At 37.1% G+C, this 24,513-nt stretch overlaps 1 protein-coding gene across 20 annotated transcripts in view; it reads right to left on the reverse strand.

Moving 5' to 3' along the window:
• eya1 (EYA transcriptional coactivator and phosphatase 1) overlaps positions 1-24,513 on the reverse strand; it is a 78,035-nt gene that overhangs the window by 32,303 nt on the left and 21,219 nt on the right. For 2 of the 20 annotated variants that reach the window (XM_028005791.1, XM_028005779.1), the window contains exons 1-8: positions 14,737-15,032; positions 8,761-8,822; positions 6,963-7,090; positions 6,399-6,464; positions 4,849-4,926; positions 2,355-2,421; positions 1,850-1,992; positions 909-1,046 (exon numbers count right to left, since the gene is read on the reverse strand). In XM_028005791.1, coding sequence (XP_027861592.1) covers positions 909-1,046; positions 1,850-1,992; positions 2,355-2,421; positions 4,849-4,926; positions 6,399-6,464; positions 6,963-7,086 — 616 coding nt within the window. In that variant the 5' untranslated portion in view covers positions 7,087-7,090; positions 8,761-8,822; positions 14,737-15,032. Of the gene's footprint in view, positions 1-908; positions 1,047-1,849; positions 1,996-2,354; positions 2,422-4,848; positions 4,927-6,398; positions 6,465-6,962; positions 7,091-7,456; positions 7,523-8,760; positions 8,823-8,977; positions 9,754-14,736; positions 15,033-24,513 lie in introns of those variants that run through there. The other 18 variants (XM_028005781.1, XM_028005780.1, XM_028005778.1 and 15 more) reach the window with 12 other exon arrangements.

The raw sequence follows: 24,513 nt of genomic DNA on the forward strand, positions 1-24,513 counted from the left end.
GGTGTTTACATTTAGATTTTAAATCTCCTATTTTCAATTTCTAACTGGATGCCATCCAGTGCAAGTGGTACAAAAATATTTGCATATATTGCTATACTGATGTTCTGAGATGGTAGAAGTTCAGTTCTCAGCCTTCAGAACAAACTTAATGAGATGAAGTGAAAACTTCAATACAAACTCTTTTCGACCCTTTTAACAGAATGCTGCTTCAGAAGTCTTCAACTATCCCCATAAGAACCGATCTACATTTAAACAGAATGCATGACTGGACAGCAAGAGGAAAGAGAAGGGGTGGACAGAGTGCCACAACTCATCGTTATTGGTTTCAAGGCTATAAATCTCCTTGGTCTCAGCGCTTAAACAAATACAAATATGATCACAGGGAGAAAAAAAACAAAGGATGAAGAGCACTATGGCTGATGTCTCCTAAGTGCCTGACATTTTTCCATCTGTGTTGATTTTTTTAAGAGGAGAGAACAGGGAGGCAGTCTTTGCGGCTGCACACCGCACTCCTGGGATGCAACCATCGTCCCGCGTGAGGACAAAGCCTGTGTCTTGACTCAGTCTGGCTGTGTGTGCTACGAAATCAGAAACAGAGGTCTGTTTCTTTTATCCTTTTCAAAACAATACAGAAAACCTAATTTAGTTGGCCAACCGGGGGGATGAATATTTATACAAGGGACTGAAAAACTACAGATGCCCAAAGAGATAGACCAATTAGAGAAAAAACTAATTCAACAAGAAATTAAAGCCACCATGTCTTCCGATATTTGGAGAAAACTGTTTTTGCACAGATGTCATCATGTTAACCATTTTATACATGCTTATTTTAACCTCCTGACAACAAAGCTTTCTCCTCTGAAGACACAGAGCTAGATATAGACAGAAGTGACAAAAGATGTCCTCACCCTGCATCTGGTAACTGTAAGGGGCCTGTCCCGTCTGTGGTGTGGTGAAGCCAGAGCCGTAGCTCAGGAAGCCCGTCTGTCCCGGGGACTGGGACTGGTTCAGACCCCCCTCGGTCTTTATGCCTGCCCACAATGGACCTAAATCAGTTAGTGACACCAGATCGGTTTGATGCACAGACAACAGTCAACACAGGTTTAAATTACATTGGACACAGCAAAGGGACTCTGACTCTGTCTGTTAGCATAACACACTAATCACAATGGCTGAACAGAGATTAGCTGATAACTGATTTTCACTATGCTCTGCTGTTTAGAAATACTATCTCGCACACATAAGGAGCTACTTGGCTGTAAAAACAAAGACATATTTAGACTATCCTTGTTTTATTTAGTAATAAAATATAATATTATCATTTAGGTCATAAGTGAAATAATGCACAAGTAATAAAACATGTGGCTTGTGTTTGTGACTTACACTGACCACTGCCTTGGCTGAATGAGACAGAGTGTTGTTTCTGTGAAACAGTAGGTTGCAGGGCTCCACTCAAATAAACAGTGTAAATTCCTCCACATATTGCAGAATTTTCTGGGGTCAAAACGCTCCAAAGACTTTAGACAAATAAAAACATTTATTCTTTGCTTTCTCTTACATTGCCAGAGGAAACCGGTTTCTGTTTTCAGATTTATGTCACTAATCTTTCTGATCTATCTGAACAGCTTCACAAGCAAATCTTGCACTGACTGCGAATATGCAGGCACTAAACAACAACTCAGCATCTCTACTGCTCTTGTTCTGCTGGAGAAATTGTGGGAACATGAGTTTGTTAGGAGCAAGGTGTTATTCCTGACCTTCAGCAAAGAAAAAAATGACAATCTCTTATTTAAAGAATTCATTGTTTGATGCTACGTAGCAGAAGTTTTCTGATGTGTGTAAATCTCACCATAAGCAGGGATGCCATAGGGCTGGCCTGGCTGAGGGTAGCTAGCATATGCTGCGGCCTGCTGCATTCCTGTGGTGTACTGCGTCTGCCCATACGCAGCCATGTTTTGAGACGAAGGAGTAGGCAGAATATGTGGGTATGTCCTGCTATTAAAGGGCAGAAACAAAACATGAAAGTGGAAAAAGATGACAGGAAGATCCCTAACGCTATAGTTCCAACTTTACTAACAGACAACTTCTTGTACTTGTTGTCCTTTAACTAAACAGTTAGCCAACTCATAAGACTGATGGCGTCCCAAAGCTCACATACAGAGAAACAACAATAAATGGGAAAGGAAATTTTTACACGATAACAATTACAACAGATTCAGAAAGCACAAACTGAAGACGTTTAAGCAATCAAAGCCAGTCAGAAAGCCTCAATCTAACAGACGGATCTGATTAAAGAGCCAAATGAAGCTGGATGCTGCTTATTTTTTTAAAAAGAAAAATAAAAGAAACCTTACTTGGACGGGTAAATCTGTGGAGAGAACTGGTGAGTTTGTCTTGGGCTGAAGCCACTGGTTCCAATAGCTGAGGAGAGTTGAAAAAGAAAAGAGGCAAGCACATATTTAAACATTAAGAAATAAGGTAAATATTATCTTCTGCCAAAAAGAACTGCTGGTCTTCAAGAAAAGGGTAATAACAACGCTCTCCTCTGTTTATTGTTGTAAACTTATTTAATGTTAAGAAGAGGGGAGCAATAATGGAGTCAAATAATTAGGTAAGTAAGAACTGTGTGTATTTCTGGGGCACTTCAATCACAATGACACCCACACAACTGTCTAAATCTCAGCCCGCAATTTAAAACACTTACACATAAAGATGCACAAAGAGATTGGATGATGACTAAGATTTAACCATTTTTAGCTTCATTTTCCAACCGTTAATCAACTGGTTGGAAAATGAAAAAAATAAATAATCTTGTTCCAATCAATGCACGCAACATTTCAAAGCATCACTCCACACGCTGACAACTCGGGGTTTAAAAATTAGGTAAGAAGAAGCAGAGAGATGTAAAACGTTATGTAAAAGGAAACATCATTACTAATGACACATAAAGACATGCCTGCAGGTCCTTCAGGTTTTGATAGTGTGAGAGAACAAGACTTGCAGTGAAAAACATAATGGTTAAACAAACTACAGCAATGTAGCTCAGTTGTATCATTTTAAACTTTTAAGTTGTCTGTATTGGAATATGCTGAATTTGGAAATGTTGGAAGTCTTTTGGAAATCCTTGAGTTGAGCTAAGGGTCTACATTATCTGAGTAATTCACACAGAGACTGGATTTAGCATTGCTAGCCACAGTAAAAGTACTCATTTCTAATTTAGCATGCTGAGGTCTTTTTAAATAATTGACTTCGCCTCTGCTCTTAATTAAAATAATTAATAATTACCCATGACACAAAGGCTAGAAAGAAATTTTTTATGTTGTTCCTCATCTTCTTGAAACTCTTGAAGAGAAATTGTAATCGGCTAGTAATTGACGAGCAAATCTTTCACATAAAACCACAAATCTCAGTGCATCTCTATTTATAAGCTTTCAGGAAAAATGGAAATGACAACCCTGAATGCAGATGGTTGATTGGTAATGCACAATTTTAACCTAGTTCCACAGTGCTCTTTTTTCACTGCAGTTTTATCCATATTTTAAAAAAAGACGCATGTTTTTCATGTTAAATTATTAACACAAATTTGCTTTTTAACTATTATATATTGTTCTAAAACTTTTACACTGTTTAAAAATATATATTTCTGTTGCTCTCTAAATACTAACTGAATGATTTTGCCAAAACACTATGTTCCTTGTGGACAAATAAGAAAAAAGTAAAAATAATAAAGTATGATTTATTAAAATTACAAGAATTTCAGCCTGCAAAATATCAGTTACTAGCTTACAGATAATTATATTATTAATAAAAAATAAATAAAAATCAGCCTAAGTATTAATAAAAAACCTGCATGATTATATACATAAAAAGAGTGGTAAATTAGAATATTTTTGATTTATAAAACTTCATCAAGATTCCAGGATGCTGCAGTTTTTGTCGGTGCAGTGACATGGCAAAGTTTTGAAATATCTGTCTAATTGGGCATGACATGTAAAATGAGGGATTTTGCTGCGGGGGAGTGCTTACTGTATGAAACTGTATGCCTCTGTAACCCCTCACACACGTTATTAATACTGAACACTTTTCCCACATCGGCAGCACCTGCCACTGGACAACACTTTCTCCTCTGAACAGAGCTTTGGGTTTCCCCACGGAGGATACAGGGTATAAGATTACTAAATTTCATTAATATTGTCAGAGACAAAAGTCATGCAGTGATTTATGCTGTTCTAGCGTTAAGTATCAAATACTTAGTTAAATGGTTGAGAAAATACAGGAAAATTTGCAGTAAGTTAATACCACACACTTCTATTAATGAATTTTAGCACAAAATGCCTCATTCTGCAGCAAAGTGATATCACAGAGGGTGGAAGAAAGACGGCTTCGGCCTTAGGTAGCAATGTGTTTATGTGTGTGTGTCTGTATGATGTTTCTTTACTGAAAGGAAGGTGTGAAAACACTGGCTCTGACGATAGGGTAACAGCCCATGGAGAGTGAGGGCCACTGGGACGCCATGTCACTCCACTGGACAGACAGACTTTGGGCCCAGCAGGTCATAATTCAGCCCTCACTGACATGGGAACCAACAGAGTGAACAACTACACCCACACATGTAAGCAAGCGCAGCATATAAATTTGCTGACAAAGTCAGGAAAACGTATTTTGTGCCTAAACGCACAGAAATACAAGCGCACACATTAGATTAGACTGACTGCTGGAACACTTACTAAGGCCTGACTTATCAGCCACCCATCTCTAGACTCATCACATAATCAGTTTGCGTGTGTTTGTGTATGTTAGTTCACGCATACTTAAAAACGTTCACATGAGACAATGTTTTCCCCTCACCTGATCCTGAGAAGCTGTCTAAAGCAGAGTCTGTGACTGAAGAGGCGATTTCGCTGCTGCTCATTGGCTCTGTTTTAACTGTAAATAAAGAGTCACATTGTCACCAAATCAAGTTAGGATGAAAAATGGACATTATCTTCAGCGCTAAAAAAACTAAAATAAAAAAACGAAAAAACCCAACAAAAAACAGAAAAGATCTGAGAGGGACAAAAAGAGCAACAGCTTGCTTCTGAATTTCAAAATTGCCAAATTTAAATTCCTTTAATATTAGTTTGTCATAATTTCTCATATGTATAAATAGAGATGCACAGATAAGGCTTTTCCTGACTAAAACCACTTTTGTTTCTTTTGTCTCATATACCGATTCAGATTTTTAATCTCTTCAGAGTATTATTTATTTGTGAGGAGGGCAACATGTAACGGATAAAAAATAAGGTGGTAGTTTACAGTATAATAGAAAATTAGGAAATTACAAGAGTATTTGCATTGAGTATCCAAGCCTATTCCTTTAGCTCCTTTTTTGTTTTTTAGTTTTTTATCAAATAAAAAAAGGATGTAACGTTGGTTGATGCACTTAAATTTGTTTTTCAGTAAATATGGAAGGTATAATTCTCATGTGTTAGTGTTTTAGCAACTCGAGTAAAAATGAGCTGATTCTGATCGATCACTGCAAGTTATTTATACAAAGTTTTGAAATAACTATAAAACTGTATTTTTGCAGTTCTGAAAGAGCACAGTCGACCTGTTATATTTGACTAAGAGATGCATTTGAAAGCTACAGAGAAAAAGAACGTGTGTAAGACATGCAACTTCAATTGACGTGTCAAGAAAATATATAGTATATAAAATCGTTTTAAGAGTGTAGCTAACACGGTTTGACCTTGACTCCATTATATAGCCCAGCAATAGATTTGCAAAGACAATTTCACAGCTCTCTGACAGCTCAGGAATCTTTGAAATCAATCCATTTCACTTCAGGCGGGCTAAGGGATTTCTTTTTTCTTTTTTGTGGCAAAGCAAATTGACAATGTGGGCGAAGGAGTCATGCTTAGTAGAATCCCTCATGGTTGAAGAAGCCATTTGCTGTCATGTTATACATGTTTCTGCAGTGCTTGCACACATGTTGATGAGGGGTAACACCTTTGAACAACACAACGGTAAAAATATGGTCACATAGTGCATGCATAAACTAGCACACACTGGGGGTCACATAGCAAACAATGACCACTATGTTCAAGAGGCAGCATGGAGGATCCCAACAAGAAGTTCACAATCTGACCACTTTGTAACAATGAACTCAAGGCCAGATGGTGTTAAACCATGCTTGAAACAAAATACCAGAAAATCCAAAGAGTTTCTTAATGAAAGGCACAATAGTTGAGGCAGTTTTGTACTTTTGGCAACTAATGAAGTTTGCATTTGAGGGAGATTTTGATGAACACAAATTACTTTACCAAGAGGGATAATTGGGGAAAAATGAGTACTTCTATTTGAGTTTGGGAAAAACACCAAGTATTGTCCTTTCATTGTGTCACTAAAAGTAGACAAACCTGCTGTAGACTGTAAGTTAGAACCTAACAACCAGTCTGCAGTGGTAAGCATTGTGATGTTATCTCCTATGGGAAAGACAGAATGGCAAAAGGGACACATGACAGTCTGCAAGGCGAGAAACATAAACTCTGAGCCCCGGGCTAATATAAAACATGGAGATTACACGGCAAGGGATCATTTAAATAATTTGTTGGGTTGTGACTGCTTCACTAAACAAAGGCTCAGATTTAAAGCACAGGCGAATCACCTGAGTAAATAAGTATGTACAGAGGAGACCACATTCAAAACGCAATCATTTCCATGCTGCGGGCTTTGAATAATTACATGGATGCTTGAATAAACAGCTAATAGTCACTGAAATCAACTACTGTGCAACATACACATTTACCAGCAGAAAATAGAATTAAAAGCTTCACAGTAACAACCACGTTTAAGCTACATGAACACTTCCTGGTCTCAAAAAGATTTTGCTGCTTCCATTCTTATACGTATATCTTTACATTCAAATAGCTAATTTCTATAATAACATTCTAAAATTTCTGATTAAAACACAGCAAACGCACCTTCTGTGCCATTGGGTGTCATGGAATTGTTGCTGATATGTGAGTTGTCAAGGCTGGGACCATTAGGAGATTCGCTGCTTCCACTTACTCGGCTGTGAGGACTGGCTAGATCCTGCATTTCCATAGACCTGAAAGGACACACATACACACACACAGCAAATCAAATTACACAAATCATTGTAGTTTCAGTGAAAACACAAGACTCTGGCATGAAATTTTTTTCTTTTTTTTAAAGTACAGTTAGTGTAAACTAGCTATATATATGAAAAAATATGTGTAACTGTGTGTGTGTGTTTGCAATGGTTTCGTCATAATTTTACAAGTTGTTTTACGAAATGTTTACAGTCTAATTAATCTGTTTCATGCAGCTAAAATGATCTTAAGTGTATATCGTTTTGGGGGTGATGATGAGTGCAAACAGATGTTTTGCTGGTTTGAGGCAATGCTTAATGTGTTAGGAGCACAGCATTCTGCCTGATTATAAGAGCCAATACCTCAGTGATGGGCGGATGAGAAGTTCATGAGGCGTGTGTTTGCTCTGGCAAGCTCCTTAATTGTTTCTGTGTTTATACAAAAGACCACGCCACAGAAAACATTATTCTATCTTCTCATCTGAGCACTCAAAGGATTTGATCGTCCACAGACAACAGTGTAGATAGGAGGCACAAGAGATTTGAAAAAAAAGAAGAAGAAAAGACAAGAAAATAAAACTACTGTTCTTATCGCAACGGTTTTGGATTTTTTTTTTTTTTGCTTCAATTAATTTTCAAAGTTTCTGTATGTCTGCTGCTGATAAACAAATACGCTTCTATAAAGGGCTTGTTACAATAATACCGGGGGCAAAAACCTGATTTTAACTAGATGAAACTATAACTATTAGACACTACATTTTGACACACACACGCCTACACCCACACAAATGTATATGTATGTACATCCACCAACACACCGCTACACCCCCACACATGCACATATTATATTTATATAATATAAATGCAATAGTTACATGGTTGCTACATGTTTATTCTGACCAAAAGTAGTCTCATCAAAAATCTATGAACGGAGATATATTAAGGTGATGGCAAGGAGCTCATCACCACAGGGAAATTATCAGAACACCAGTGGAAACATATATACTGCTGCTCAACAATTATATAAACGGTTTGAATGCTGTAGTGCCATAACGGATTTTTCCAAAACTTCTTAATAACGGTATAACTTATCATTTATCTCCAACTCTCTAAAATTCTAAAAAAAAAGTTGTTTATAAAAATGTGTACTTCTTTAATAATTTTTTGAGATGCCTGTCTCATTTCCTATCACCAAAAAAAATAATAGTTTCTTGGTTGAATGACAATAATTTGCCACGGGTTTAAATAATTTTCTGCTTCATTGCTTTGAACATTTTACCAAGGACCAGAGTGTACTCAAAAAAGGTGGGTAAAAACATGAAATAATTAAAGAAAAATACAAAACAGAAAAAATAAATTACTTATGGGCACAAGAATATATTTTTCTCCTCGGATATACTAGTTTACTCATGTTAAAATTATCACACTCTACAAGCTTGAGGAAAATAAAGGGACACTAAATCTTTTCCTTGTAAAAACTTTTCCTGCAAAGTCTGCACTCTCCTATGTGGGTCAACATTTGCAGTCACATACTGCCAGCTTAAAAGTCTACTGGAGTTAGGAAACAAATTTAGCAGAGAAATGCCCATTTTTAAAGCAATCCCTGATGCCACATAAAGAGCTACATTTCTTTGGCACTACTGGAACTGACACAACTTTGCTCTTACCTGGACCTAGACAGCTCTGAGTCCTCTCAAACCACACTCCCTTTTCTTTATTCTGCCTCCACCTGCCCCAGGAAGGAAACAATGTCAGTCCTTGTTACTGCAGCTTGATGTCACAGTCCGGAGCCATCCATGACACAAAAAGGCTTATCAGAGAAAACATTATTGTTATTCTGGAGCAAAATGGGAAGAGAGGGCTGGCGAGGGAACAGAGGCTCACATTGTCTGTCTCTGAGCCGCAGTCCTACTCCACTGTTGTTTCCTCCTCCAGGTCCTCCCTCCTCCCTGAGTAAGGGGAGCATGGCCAAATGACGGAAAGGTGATTCATCATTGGTCTACGACAGCTGCAAACTGGATTAGCCCTCCCCCAATCAACATGCAAAGCAGCTTAGCCAAGGTAAGCAGGAAGGCTGGGTGGGGGGGAACTGTGTAGTGGGGCTAAAGAAGCGAAGGTAGGCAGCAGGGTGAGGGGCTGGGGGTGCAAGGGGCTGAGGGGAACCGGAGTGTGGGAGAGTCTTTCTACTTTCCTGCTGACTGAAAGAAGATGGGACTTGTTGAGCAGAGGCTAGTCGACCGTGACACCCCTAGCATCTTCAGCAAATCTTTCATCTGCAATTGACACTATCTGAATTTATCAGCACTCCTCCTCCAGGCATAATGACAAGTCCTAATGACCAATGGGGCCCCTTCCTACAGGCCTGCCCCAGCTTGTGGCTATTACACAGAAAGAAACTATGAAACAGCCTAGCTCTGAATCCCCCAAAACAACACACAGAATGAGTATGCACACTCACACTATCAAGGCATACCAAAAATTTAAAAAGTTTAAGACTGCTAAGATTTTCTGTCATAATGTTCCTGTAGTTCAAAACCCTTACAACAAAAGGGCAGAGATCATGTTGGAGTGAAGGGCAAAGAGCAACGCATCGGTGCCCCTCACCCAACTGTTGCTACACACTTCCAGTCAGCTGACTGAAAGAGAGCTACTACAATCTAATGCTAACAGGAAAGGTTTGAGGAGTGTGATAAGAATGTAAAATCACTACAGTTTAAAAGTATGATGTTACAAAAAATATTTAAAAAACCCCAAAACAGTTCAACATAATTCCCTTGTTTTTATTTAAAACGTAAAGGAACAAAAACTATTTCTACTGCCATAAAGTATTGTAATAAATAGACTACAAGGTATAATGATGTTTTCATAATATTTGTCAGTTTAATTATGATAGAACAAAAGTTGAGTTCTTCCAATTTGTAGTTTGCCACCTTTAGCTATAAATTAAAGTTTCTTAGTAAGAGCAAAAGGTGGTGCTCCTTTGGTTTATGTGTTTTTTGCAACCAAAAATAATTCTAAAATGCCAGTTTTGTCTTTTTTCTTAGCAAGGGAAAGTGCATTTCATTAGAAACAATATAATGTTTAAGATATTTTTTAAACTAGGACTATTTAAAGCAATACTCTGTCTTGATACCAGTAACCAACCAATGCCTTTTGGGAATATGAAAACAATTAACAGATAAAAAGATAGTTAAAATTATTAGTGTAATAATCAGTATTATGTTATTTGGACGGCAGTAGTAAAATGCATTAAATTACATAATTTATAAATTTTTTGTATTAAATTTGTGTGGAACTTTCCAAAAAGTGTGGTATTTTGACCGGAATTATTAAAAAGCGATAATCTCATAGCTTGTTATGCATAATTACGCTAACCGCAACTATTTGTGTCGATGGCTTTACTTTTGCAAACAAAGACACATAACTCATGCCTGTTTGCTTGCATATATCTTGCGCAGGGCACTCAGGGCCCCCAGATCAGAGTGGTGTAAATGTACACACACACACACACACACACACCCACCCACACGACAACACACATCTCTCACTCTCTTTCACACACACCAACGCAAGGCACTTTAGAGGCCCCCAGATCAGTGGTGCATCTCAGACAATGAAGCAGACTGGAAACAAGAACATGGAGAGCATATGGAGCCACATATGTTTCCTATGATGCCGCGAATGCCTCTATTACTCTCCTTTAGCTGACAGTTACATTTTGCTGTCCAGTCCAGCTTGGGCCTGCCTCTCTACGAACATCAAGCGGGGTCATATACTTGCATGGTTATGGCATTGTATTAGACTTGACTCTGACCCTCCATGGGAATAGATGGTCCAGAAAAAGGTCAAAGGTATTCATCTGTTCAGGGAAATAAAAAAGAGAGATATAATGTTCTTTTTTCCCCCCAGATCGGAGCAGGGTTTTTTTTTTAATAGCCCACTATTTACATGAGCCAAGGTAACCTGAGCTTGATGGTCTTAAGTTTTTGTTTTTTTTTCAAACAGGCTTTGCTCTTCACACCATAGCAAAGTCTTCATGAATACCATTCTATCTTTACAATTTGCCTCCTCTCCCATAACTAGCAACAGAACATAACCATTATATTCCATTCTAACATTTAAACATTAAAAAAACACCAAAAAGTGGATATTTTCATTCAAAACCAATCTCTGTTGAGGGGAATAAAAATAGAACAATATTTAAGAAAAAATAAATCTCAAAGTAAAATCCACAGAGCTAAAAACTATAAAGAAGAAAGAGAAACACATTCTGCCACAGCACATTAACAGCGATCACAAGGTCGGGAGGGGGCTCCTGTGGTGGACTAATGTGGTATTCTAAGTGGTGAATGGTGCAGCCCAATAAAGCCATTACCTTCCTGGTGTCTCTACCACCTCCAGCAGGTGAAAACATGAGGAAAGTAAAAACGAAGGGGAGAGGAACGAAAGCATAATTTTTAAAAAAAGAAACCTTTTTTCTTTACCACAAAATATTTATCGTGTAAAGAAAAAAGGCCACATTCAGCATCTTTGATGTTCATCTTGCTTCAACCTGAACTGCCAGGTCTTTGAAGCCTTAGCAAGAACAAAGACCAGCTAGATGAAGCAGTAGAAGTGTCATTAAGAAGACAAAGTGCCACAACAAGCTTCATTCACGGTGGTTTGCTAGCCTTTTAGTTTCGCTTTACTTATTTCAAGACCTGCATTGCCAAAGGTAAATATAGCCCGAGCCAAGCTTTTAACATAGATGATCACAACATGCAAGGCGTTTGATCTGTGTGACCTGTGTTACGATGCATGCGATGCCCTTCTCATTCACATTGATGGTATTGTTTTGAATGCAAAATCTGGGGACTTAACAAATTCTTTTTTTTTCATTTGATTTTTTTACATAAATTAAAAAGAATACGACTAAAATACAATACACATGCTATGAGATATTTTAAAGTGTATACTTGAAGTGTGGTTTGTTATAACATTTGCAAAACAATTCTTTAATCAAACACTGAGTTTAAAACATCTAATCTCCACTTAAACTGGTCAGCTGAATCCACATGGTAGCCCAGGAAAAATAAATCTACTTGCAAAAGAATGTAGATGTAGACAACAATTGGACACAGATGTTAGGGTACAGTTTGCAAAAAGCTGTGATTCACTCGTGATTTTTCTGCGTAAAAATACTAGGTGCCAAAAACTCAACATTAAAATATTTGGATTTGTATTTAATATTTTAACAAGTTATATTTCTGAACTTACTGTGTGTTATCATATTTTAATTTGAAAATTGGCCATTACATATATATCCACTAAAAAAGTTTACTTGTTCAGCTCCATGTTTAAATTTTATTTAAAAATTTTATTCAACAGTGTGACTTTATTTTCTTGTCTGTGAATAAAAACATAGCTGTCAGCAGATGCGTGCTGATGCGCAATTTGTCGCTGTAATTTGGATTTAATCTGCTATTGTGCCTCAGCAGGTCCTTCCGCAGCTACGTTAAATCTGTTAATACCACCTTCTTCAACCCTCAAAATTATTTCCAGAAGGTGGTTCTGCCTTCGAGAGGCTATCAAATAAGATTTAAGGTGGACATTTTATCACAACCTGCCAACCACTGTGGCCACTGAGGGGCCAGGAGATATTTTTTACAAGCTAGAGCAGAAAGCAGGTCAAGCGACAAATGTTAATGATTTTGTATGTGTGGTGCTTTTGACTTGAACTTTTAATCCTTTCAGTTATGAAATATGTTTGTTTTTTTTTTATTTTGAAGGAAATATTAGGATAAAATACCTAGCACAAACAGTTTGTGTTTAAAATTATACAATATATAGTGCCTGGACAATAGGCCAATTCACAATGATCCTCACATCAAGATATTTACAAGTAAACACAGGAAAGATTTTAGTGATTAGAGATCTGTAAGGCCTTCATCTAAAAGCTCATTTCCTGCTCTTTCAACCACATATTTCAGATCCAAACAGTGGCGTGTTAAGAAAACAACACCCCACGGTATTTAGTAAACACCCCCAGCCCACTAATCACCTACTACAGGCTACTTAATAGAGGGTCCCTATTACCTTCTTCCTTCTCTTGTGCCCTGTTTTCAACTCCCCATCGTTCCTCTCTACTTTCTGAATGAAGATGGATCAATTAGCGCTGTGTGTCTTTCACCGTTTTCAATCTGCAGGCCAAGAGCCCGACCGACTAGACGCATCCAATACGAAAGACATCAGTCCCTAGGCAAACAATGCCACTGTCACCGGCGCACACTGCAGCTAGACATGCACCCTAATCTCTGTCTGTGTAAAGCAAATAGGCAGTGTAAACAGCCTTTAAATCAGCCTGCTCATTATCTGTTAATTGAATAAATACGGTTATTGTTTGTGTGTGAATAGCAGCAGCAGGCAGTCACACGCGCTGTCAAGCTTGTCTTCATGGCACAGAGGACAGGCAGGCTGCCTCACTAACGCTCATTTCCTCTCTTTCATTAACACACAGAAAGAGAAGGAATTATATGCTGAACAAAGTCAACAGAAATAAAGGCCAACCTCTAAAAGATATGTTCCTATCACACATACTTATACACTGAACTGTAATTATTATTTTTTTTACTTTCAAGGTAAGCAAGGACTCAAAGGCAAGAACATTAAATCAGAACGTCCTTCAATTAGCGAGGCTGGTGATTACGGCCGGATGAATCATCATCATCTTCCCTGCACGTGAAATGATGGCGAGCGGAGACGCCGCACAGCCGGGAGTCGAGGCCTGTCGTCGTGGTGAGACGCGCGGAGGCTCTCGGGTCTCCCCACGGCATTCCTGGCCTCAGCAGATGGCATTGGATGTCAGCTGCTTTGACTGTGTTCGTTTTCTTGAGTCTGCTTGGAGAAAATTAACTACTGCAGTGTAAAATACGCCTTCTTTCTCGAATAAAAAAAAAAGAAACTAGACTGCACCAAGGAAAAAGACAGAAAAACTAAATTGGGAAATATTTACATGAGGATGTTAAATTTGATGTCACTTAAGTAATTTTAATTTCTAATTTTTATTAACAAACAATAAAGGTTATAGGTTTTAGAAGACATCTAAATACATATATTTTTATTTATGTATTTATTTATGCATTCTAAACCTTGTGTGTCACATGTATTATTGCCAGCAAAAATTAAGTAAACTTTTTTACAAATATTTAACATGCAGGTGAAAATTAATACCTAAGTAACAATATTTTTATATGGTGTTACCAGATTCCTTTTTTAAATTAAATATTGCATGTAATTTTCTCTTCAATTTTTTTGTTTGAGTAACTTTGTATTTTTGTAAATACTTTATTTTATTTACTTGTTGTTAATTAATTTTCTAAATGGACAAAAATCTCTTAGGTTTTTGATTTTCTTTTTTCTTTAATAATTGCGATCTTGCAGGGTTTCTTTAAATTTTAATCATATCACAAGATTTGGCCAAAAATACAGAGAATAAATAATACAAATTTTCTGGAAATTTGCAGTAATTGGGAATTACATACTGTAATAGTAATTTATGTGATAAAATAAGTAATTACGGAGTCAGTCACACCAAAAGCCAAAAGAAGTTAAGACAGGACAGTTAGTTATGTCAAACATGAGAAAGAAATTAAAGTAATACTCACTACTATTACAGTTGAATCCCTGTGCGCTTATCCCCTCTTTTTATCTTCCCCTTTAAAAAAGAAATCTTCTGGAAAAAGGGTCGGGCAGTCCAGCAGAGAGGACAACACGGTGTCTTAAACAGCTCTCAGACTGTTGGTAGAATCTGTAGCGCAGTAAATGTAAACTACAGGACTACTTTTTTTCTTTCTCATTTTAGGTGTTGGAACCCATTGAGCCCAGCTCGGTATCTCAGGAGACTGTCTTATTGAGAACCAGAGTTGTCCGATTACTGCTTCAGGCAGTGACTGGTGAGTGTCTGAAGAAGAGGGGGGAAAAAGGAGAGCGAGGGAGTGTGTGAGGGCAACACAGAGGGAGGGAGGGAGGGAAGCGGTGAATGAGTTAGAGGGAGAGAGAGGCTGCTGCTGCTGTTTGAAAAAGCTGAAAAGTTGCTCGGCGCTCTCACAGGAAGACTTTGGGGCTGGAGGAGGCACAGGGGAGTTGTGCCGCACACAAGCTCCTCCATATGTCATTCACTCCCAGCTTTAAGAAAAAGAGTCCTCTCCAGATTGTATCAGTGCAGACTAAGACAATGCTCAACAGCAGGCTCTGCTCACATAGCCCGAGGGCTCAAACTTTTCTCCTCACCCCCCTCCTCTTTCTCTCTTGTTTTTGGTATGCTCATTTTTTCTCCCCACCGCAAACCACATCTTTTTTTTTTTGGTTTTTGCTTTCTCTTGTGAGCTCAGGGTCAAAGATGGATTTCTTTCTGACACAGAAGGACTTCAGAGAGCAAACAGAGGGCTAGGTCATTAGCTTATAGGTGATGGGGAGCCAGAGGTTTAACAACGGCCGAGAGTCTCGCCTCTGCCCGTCTCCGCAGCACTCTAGTGGAAGTCCTCCGTCAACACATACGCACAGCGTCTATGTGCAAGGTAATGATTGCCTTCTGTCTGCTCCAGGTTATTATTTCAACTGAGCGAAGCTGCATCGCAGGGCCGCAGTGCTACCGATGAGCTGAAACTGGTGATTTATTCAAGCTGGTGATGAGGCCTGAACAGATTTAGCTGCAAAATGTCATGACATTATTTCTAAGGATATCATTTGTGTGTAAACTGGTCAAAATACCAGTGAACCATTAAAAATTTGTTTAATTTCCATGCCTTAAAAAACCTGCAGATGAAAAACCAAATGTAATACTGACAAATGATTATGAGGAAAGAGGAAATCATACATTTACTATGGTAAGGAGGTGGTGAGAGAGAAAAAACACCCACGGCTGGAAGAATAGTCTGCTGTGTTTCAGTCTGGACTTCTTTTAAAATTCTGTTACCTCCTAGTCAGTTCTTTATAATAAGTAACAGAGATGGGCTGGTTCCCGGTATCAAGGTATGGAAATATTTCAAAGGTTACTGTTTTAAAAACTGCTGAAATTTGCCATCATTCTGTCCCTATGGTTACTTTTAAAGTACATTTAAAGAGATATTGAAAGTTCCTATGAACATGCAAAACCCTAGTGGTTAAATTAATTATTATTTTAAATAAACATTGAAATAAATGTTCCCTCCTGTTGTATTTCTGTCTGAACTCTGTTATACCTAATTAATCTGGTATAAAAAATAGCCTTGTAAGCATCACTATAGGGATATGTCTAATCTTAATGTCAAGGGTTATAAACAGGTTTAGCTTTAAAAACCACTAGAATTTTCATGATACTATTCATACAGATTGAAGTCCTTTTAATGACATAGAGCTGGAGTGATCTAATTTTTCTAGGATAGTTTGAAGCTTGGAGAAACAGTGCTACTGTGCACTGCCTGTTAGCTTGCTGAAAAAACCTACACTATGTTGCTTAAGGAGAGAGGTGGAGTAAATACACTTACACCTACCAACAACAAGTTTATATTGACTATCTTGTTTTAGCAGCTGCAGTTAGACATGGTTCAAATGCCATCACATTTGGCATTTGAACCATGTCAAAGTACACCAATGCTTTAAAAACCTTGAAAAACAATTACGTTTCAAAACCAGGGACAATTTCCAACCTACCGGCCCCACAATTTTAATATGAGTGAGCAGAGTTTTTTTTGGTTTTTTTTCCCAAGTTGTGTGGTGGAGCATAGAGTGACTCAAAACTGTCCCTCCCAAACCCGTTGCTGGTCAGCTGGTTGAAAGAAGGCATACAGGACAGACAAATTTGGTTGTTTGGAAATATTTTCAGCTTCTATGGCATGGAGACCAAAGGAGAACCAGCCATCAGCATTATTAATTTAAATATATTCAGCTATATAGCATTAATTCATAACAAATGTCATCTTCTGGCACTTTACATGATCCAACAGATCCAAGGTGTATACAGAAAAATATAATCTAATAAAAACTTTCACATAGGCAGATTTACGTTTGATCCCATTCACTCTATTTTGATTATATTTGTAATACAATGCAGTGAAATTCCTTTTTTGATATTTCATTTTGTGCAAAGGAATGACTTTTTAAAACTCATCCAGGAGCAGTCTGTGTCGGTCAACTTCAAATTGGCTAGATGAGCATTTAACCAGCTAATATCAGAGTGTTATACAATAGAGTGTCACTCTACAAAGAAACTAAAGATAAAGAGGATATTGTAAACAAGGAGTCTTTTACTTTAAGAATTGTGCTAAATTTTGCATTTTTTTATTCTGCAAATGCTTGTTAACTTGATGCTTAACTTCAAGCGCCAAAATAAAACAAACATAAATATGTTTTACACATAACAAAATACCTATGATAACTAACATGTTACTTTAAGGGCAGGATGATTATTGGACCCTGTGTTTAATATAAAAAGTATCTGATTATAATGTAATTTTTTTCCTAAAGTTTGTGTGGATGTACTCTAAAACCGTGGCATAACCATTTAATTATTGCATGTGATCATTACCTCTACTTTAGGCTGTGCAAATCTTTGTAGACTTTTATTGACAGTAGTTTTGCAATTCCAGCTGATTATATATGCCTTAATTCTTTAAGCTGGCAAGGAACACTAGTTGTAAATTAGCTGTGACCACAAAACACTATACATGATATATAAAATGTAAAGAAATATTCACTACTTTTATCTCTTTTAAATAACATAATAAATAAAAAATAAACTGATTACCATACTGTGAGAACCTCTAGCGACCTCATCTTAAGGAATTTAAAAAAGTGTTAATGAAAGACAACCTTTTAAATGTGATTTATAATGATTATTAAAGTCATAAATTAGTCAGTTCTTTTTGAGTAACTCAGGTGTAACTTATCCAGCCAAACAAAACTGTGCCAACATGAGCATAACTGAAATCAATAAAGAAATGAACAAAATAGATCAATCATCTTTCCTGACTGAAACACACAGCAGTGACAGTATGGACACTGTCTGAAACAGAACACTCTGGTTCATTTTCCAACCCAAATGCCCAAAGGTAAAGCTATATGATCACATGATAGCATCAGAGCATGAAATATATTGCATATAGAGCAGGTTGCTGATAACTCAATTGACTAATAAAAGATGCTGGGGGACTCTCAGGTAACTATTTCAATAGCAGTTAGGCACACATTCCAGTTATGTAGTTGCATTCAGGCATTGGCTCTCTCTCTCTGTGTCAATAAGCAGCTGTATAAAATTAGATGGAGACGAAATTTTGCAAGTGAGTTATTTTCAAATTCCATGGTATAATCATGCAGCATTGTTTATGCCTTAAATAAACTTAGATTTTCCTCCTGAATGCAGTGCTCTGCGGCATGTTTTGAATAAAAGCTCCAATCATCGCAACAGTTTGACTGACGAAGAAATAAATTAAAGGCTGTCAAACCCAAACAATCTCATTTAAAGGGCAAATTATGCTTTAAATTTTAAATTGTGATTGCGTTTACTAACTAGAATTAAACATTTGCACATGTTAAAAAAAGTAGACAAATTTAAAACTGAGATGTGTGATGCAGAAACAATAAAATTATAATTTGTGCAACAATAAAACCTAAATTCCCTTGTGTCTGCCAAATGGAGGCTTAACAGAAGATGCACAGATACGGTCCAGTTGACATAAGCGCTAAAACGGCACTTGCCAAAAACTATATCAAGTAAGAAATTTGAGAAGCAAGCTAAGATTAAATGTGAAGCCGTTCTTTATTAAGGATTATCTTGATGGGACTCAATGGTCTTCATGTGGGGTTGCAAGGATGCCTGTCTGCAATTTAGAGTGAGGAGAGATCTGAACTGTCCTCCGCTGCCAATAGGTTATCCCCTCAGCTACTCACACACATGAAAATAGATCTAACTCCAATTTCCAGATTCTGTTTCTAAGATAAGGGCTAATGCAAATTTAAATAGACTCTTACTACTTTTTAAGTGACTTCTTTTTTTTTTTTAACAATCTGATAAAATGAGTTTACTTATCTTGATTTAGAATATATAAACAGTTCGAAGGAGGTAGGAACACTGTGACAAGGGATCAAATGGTTCAGATGAAACAAAACGCTCACACTCTGGTGACACAGTTGCAATATTTTCATATGCATGTGCTGCAACATTGTTTGGGTAGAGCTACTACAATGTTTATTCAGCATCACACATTGGGGGGATCAAGTTCCTTCTTTGACATACGTCTCAGCAGAGCATTACACATTTTAAACCTTTACCCCAAGAAGGGAAATCTGAACTTAGGATAACTTTGAAAAAAATAACAGTTTTATATATTTTTACAGTCATTAGCAACTGAAGTGTTCAACTGTTGATTTAAAAGGAAGTACAAAGAAAAAAGAAAGCTTAATTATATATGCCTAGTTTAAAAAGCTTTAAATATTGCCTCTGAGTCATGTGGGACAAAGTTTACATGATGTAAATTTGTTGAAGAGCTCTGTTACTGTGAGGTACTGGAACATCCAGTACCTTACGGAACCAAAACAATAGTGGTTAAGTGAAAAGCAATACCCGTTCAAATAAATTTTGAAGTAAAGCTTTTTTCTCTTCCTACTGCCATCTAACAAATCTCTGTTCTATGTTATTTAAAATCTTGGTTAGAACATAAAGGAACAGGACACTTTCCAATATCAAGGTATAGAAACATTAAAAAGTCCATTTTTTCATCATGCAGTTTTTTCGGTTCAGTGTACCATTAGTGACCACAGATTTCTCCCACTATAGGGAGAATACAGCACTGACCTTCCTCCAAATGTTACTGATTATTACTGGTCAGTTGGCTGAAAGAAGTGTACTGTACTACACCTTTGTCTTGCTGACAGAATTAAAAATCCAGCCGTTAGCAAATACAGTAATGGTGTGGAAACTAATTGGGTGTCATCTTTCAACCTTATCAAGGTAATGTGAAATTACAGTTATAAAGCAATGGGCATCATTTATGTAAAGTAGCAGATTTTCTCATTGACACGCTCAGTTGGAGGGATAACTATAATTAGCAGAGCAAGCTGAAAAAACTTTGGTGTATATAATGTGATACCACAAAACCGTGATATTTTTACTCCGTTTTCATATCATCAGGATCTCATGCCTAAGCTCATGTGACAAATAAAATAAAGCAAAGTAAATAAACTAAAACCAGAACTACTTTGAGGATCAAAACCAAGTTACTGTGATATATAAAAATGCCTTTCAGCACAGTATATACAGCAAAAAATTCACTCATCTAGGAAGCTTTCATTAAACTCCAAAGGAAGTCTTTCAGGATGACAGGCTATGACCACAAAAAAGATTTTGACAGTGCAGACAGATAATTTTGAAGTCCCTTTAGGTAAATTAGTAGCAAGTAGAGTGCTTTCAAGTGGTGAATGAAAGTTCTGAACGTTTCATAAACAAACATCAGGTTGGCCTGCGTTCTCTAAGGAGTAGAGATGAAAGTAAACACAGCATACCTCAACATGGAAATACATGGGAGTTTTCTTCCACAGACAGCCAGGAACAAAGAAAATGGTTAACCTCTTGGAACGTCAAAAGCTAAAAATAACAGAGTGGCCTTTCTGCGTAGTTATTACAGGTCCAAACAAAACAAGCACAATATTTTTCTGAATCAGGTGAAATATTTTTTCTTCTACCATATTAAAATTGTATCAATTTAAACTTTTGCTCATGTAATTATCAAAAAGAATTAATATATTCTGCAGTTGTTACGGTGCATACAAACCAATCTGTAGTTAAAATTCTCTATGGATACCGGTACATTTGTCTATGCCATGTGAACAGAGAACACTTTACGACCAGTGAAGCACACCTGGGGAAAGTCTAAGAGGACCTCGAAAATCCTCAGACAAAACTTTATTGCTCTCCAGTGGCCCTAAAAGAGCAAAACAAGCACACTTTGGAGACCTATTACTCAGAAAGAGACCTTTCTGAGGCAAAGTACCACTGAAGGCATTACACAGCGAACACATATCCAAATGAAAGTCGTTAATCACACATATAAGATAATTAAATTGTGTAACCACTGGCATCTTTTTAAAAGTATAACTTAATATTATTTTTTATGATTTTATAATAAAATGAACAGAAAATACGTCATAGTTTTGGCATGAAATTATATTTAAACACAGCTTTAAAAAATATATATATCGATTTTAGAGGTGAATAAATCAACAATTCAAAAATGTGGTCCTGATCAATGCTCAGCCAAACAAAGAAGACAAAAATTGGTAATTAAATTACAAGGAGATGTAAGATCTTAAAATTATTCTAGGTTTAATCTTTGTAAAAACAGCAACAATTCAAACTAAATAGAAAAACATACTGTGGATGGTCTTTTCAATTTATTTCAAAACAGATGAAGAGACTGAAAATTAACAATATTTTTAACAATTTAAACTTAAAAATTCTAAAAAAGCCCAGCATGTTTTATAAAGCTTCACTAGAGTTATAATTTGAGTATACATGCAAGAAGCAAGTAATCTTCACTCACAAACTGATCAAACAGTGTTAGATGTTTTAAAAGTATTATCCAAAATGGCAGTAAGTGAGTACTGTGGTGATAATCTGACATTCTGATTTGAAGACAGAACCTCAGCTGGAACACTTCTAAATCAAAATCAGCTGCACCCTAAAATACCAATATGTTTGGTAATAAATTTTCAACACTGCCCCTAATGGCAGCATTTGTCAGGGTCGCCCCAACTGTCTGAGATTGGCTTCTTACTGGGACGATCCAGGCGCCCAGTAATGTGGCACTCCCCATCTCGTCCACAGCTGCCCAAGTCAGTGGTGCGCAGGGAGCCAGGCTGCTGATCAGACGGCTTGCAGTGGGATCTAGGCCACAGTCATCAGTAGAACTTATGTTCAGCACACCACCAACTCCCAGTAGGTTAGAGTGCAAAATGCAGAGGTTATACACATAACTGTGGCCTTGCAATCCCCCTCCCTCAGGCTGACTCCGTGTCTCCCCTCTCTGACTCACTTATCCAAACCCCCACTAGTCCAGCCACTGTGACATTTGTGAAGCCAGGAGTCCACATAACAAAAACACATTAGGCAAATGTCTGGGGTCAAACGTCTGTTTGAATTGGCCAGATGAAAGACACTTAGACTGGGTCTGCGCCATTCTCCCCAATGACTAAACCCAGTTACAAAAGACTTAGTGCTGTGCAAGCTGGGGTTTGTCTTACTGACAATATACAGTAGATGTGCTTCCACTATATCAAAGCCAGGAACATTACTATACAGCCATCTAACTCAAAGGGCTTTAACAGACACAACACAACTGGGAGATCATTTATATTTAATCTACATCCACATTTGTCCGAAAAAAGCAAGTGGAAGTGAGCACAGTTTGATTAATAGGAACTCCCACTGGACACTAGCTCTAAGAAGGACTCCAGACTTAACAGCTGAGGTTAGCTATAGACGTACGTGCAGTGCAAAAAATTATGCATGGATTATTTGGTCATGAGTAATTTATTTCCAACTACAGCAGCAAACATACTGAGCATTACAACTTTAAAGTATGCACAAAAGTTACCATTAGAACTATAGAAACTTTCCAGTCATGGATAAAGCTGGAGGGACTTTATAACTCGCATATGATAAATTTTACAACATTTTTGTAACTTTTTCATTTCAAACATAGGATTCCAGCTCATAAGTATTTATAAAAAACATAAAAGAAGAAAGAAAAATAACAGTACATTTGGGATGCAAAACTCAAACGTCAGAAGCTGCAGAGTGACAAAATATATTTGGTGAAAAAGTCAGGCAAAATTTAACACATTGGAGTCTTAAATCTGTGGTGAGCGAAGTCTCCTTGTAATTTATCACAGTGGTAAATGATCACATAAAATAAAAACTGAAACAAAAAACAAAATAGTTCTAGCATAATTTAGGCAGACATTAACATTAATACTACTGTTCTCACTAGAACTGCTTCCCCGATGAACAAAGACAGTTTAGCCTCTTGGGGTGAGCAATGATTCATGAAAATATCACTTTTCTACACATAATCAATCCCATATTTTACTCAATAGGGCATAATTGTGCTATAGTAATGTAGCACAATTCAGAGGACACAATTAGTCATGCTGTTCAAACTGAGCATTTGTGAAACATGTAGTTTCTACTCAACTACATGTTGTTTGATCCTAAAAAAGCTACTTTAAGTGGATAAAAGAAGAGAAGTTGCAGCATCTGTATTCACATTGCTCAGACATGGAGAACTAAACCAATGGCAGGTGCATCTAATTATCAAGGATAAACACACAGGAGGAACATTTGGAGAGAGCACACTGTGTGCACAATTATTAGGCAAGTCTTATTTTTGAGGATTATTTTTATTAATCACCAACTAGCGTGTTCTCAGTTAATCCAAAATACTAATAAACCTAGAATGCTAGAAAGTAAAAATGGAGTTTGGGATTTCTTAGGAGAATATCCATGTGTGCACAATTATTGGACAACTATTACTGTGCAAAATTATTACGTAACTAAACGAAAAACATATATTTTCCTCTCGCATGTTTTCGTTTTTATCTGTTCAAGTGAGAATTATAAATAAGTCAAAACTTTCCAATAGACATTTCTGAAATAAAGACCATTCTTTTTCAACAACAGTGATAAATATTTTATTCATGACGTCTGACATTTTTTTGATCTACTGAGTATCAACCTTTTATACAGCAGCAATCCCAGCCTCCCAGACACTGTTCGGAGAGGTGAACTGTTTTTCTTCACTTTTAATCTCCTGTTGAAGACCTGCCCACAAGTTCTCATTTGGGTTCAGATCAGGTGAGGAAAGGGGACCATGTCATAACTTTTCATTTTTACCGTCGTTACTGGCTAACCACTAAGAGGAGTATTGAATGCATGTGATGAAGTTTTGTCCTGCATGAAAAATAACCTTTTGGAAGATGTAGACTTCTTGCAGTCACATTTCTTGCGGCCCTTTTGACTATTTGAAACAAAGCGTTTGATTACACCCCAACATCTTAGTGAGGTCAAGAGTGCTGCTTCCTTCTGAGAGACTTTATGTAATTACTGAGTTTTTAAGCGTCAGTGAATAAGTAGAAGGAGATGCTAAATAATCACACCTTGATCTAGGGTATTTATCTTTTAGATCACATCACACACAGATATGCGTCACCTGCACTGGTTAAATCTATTAAGCATTCAAGTTTGTCCAGTTTAGACTTAGAAAATAAGCTTAAAAATGATCTTGTGATCACAATACTCACTTGGCTAATAATTGTCCTCACAGTGTTGTGTTAATTCATATGTCAAATGAATGTGCAGCAACTTAGTCATGACACAAAAGAGGATACTGTGATCTCTTTATTTTCCGATA

This window comes from Xiphophorus couchianus, chromosome 21 (assembly GCF_001444195.1).
Source record: "Xiphophorus couchianus chromosome 21, X_couchianus-1.0, whole genome shotgun sequence".
Lineage (NCBI taxonomy): Eukaryota > Metazoa > Chordata > Actinopteri > Cyprinodontiformes > Poeciliidae > Xiphophorus > Xiphophorus couchianus.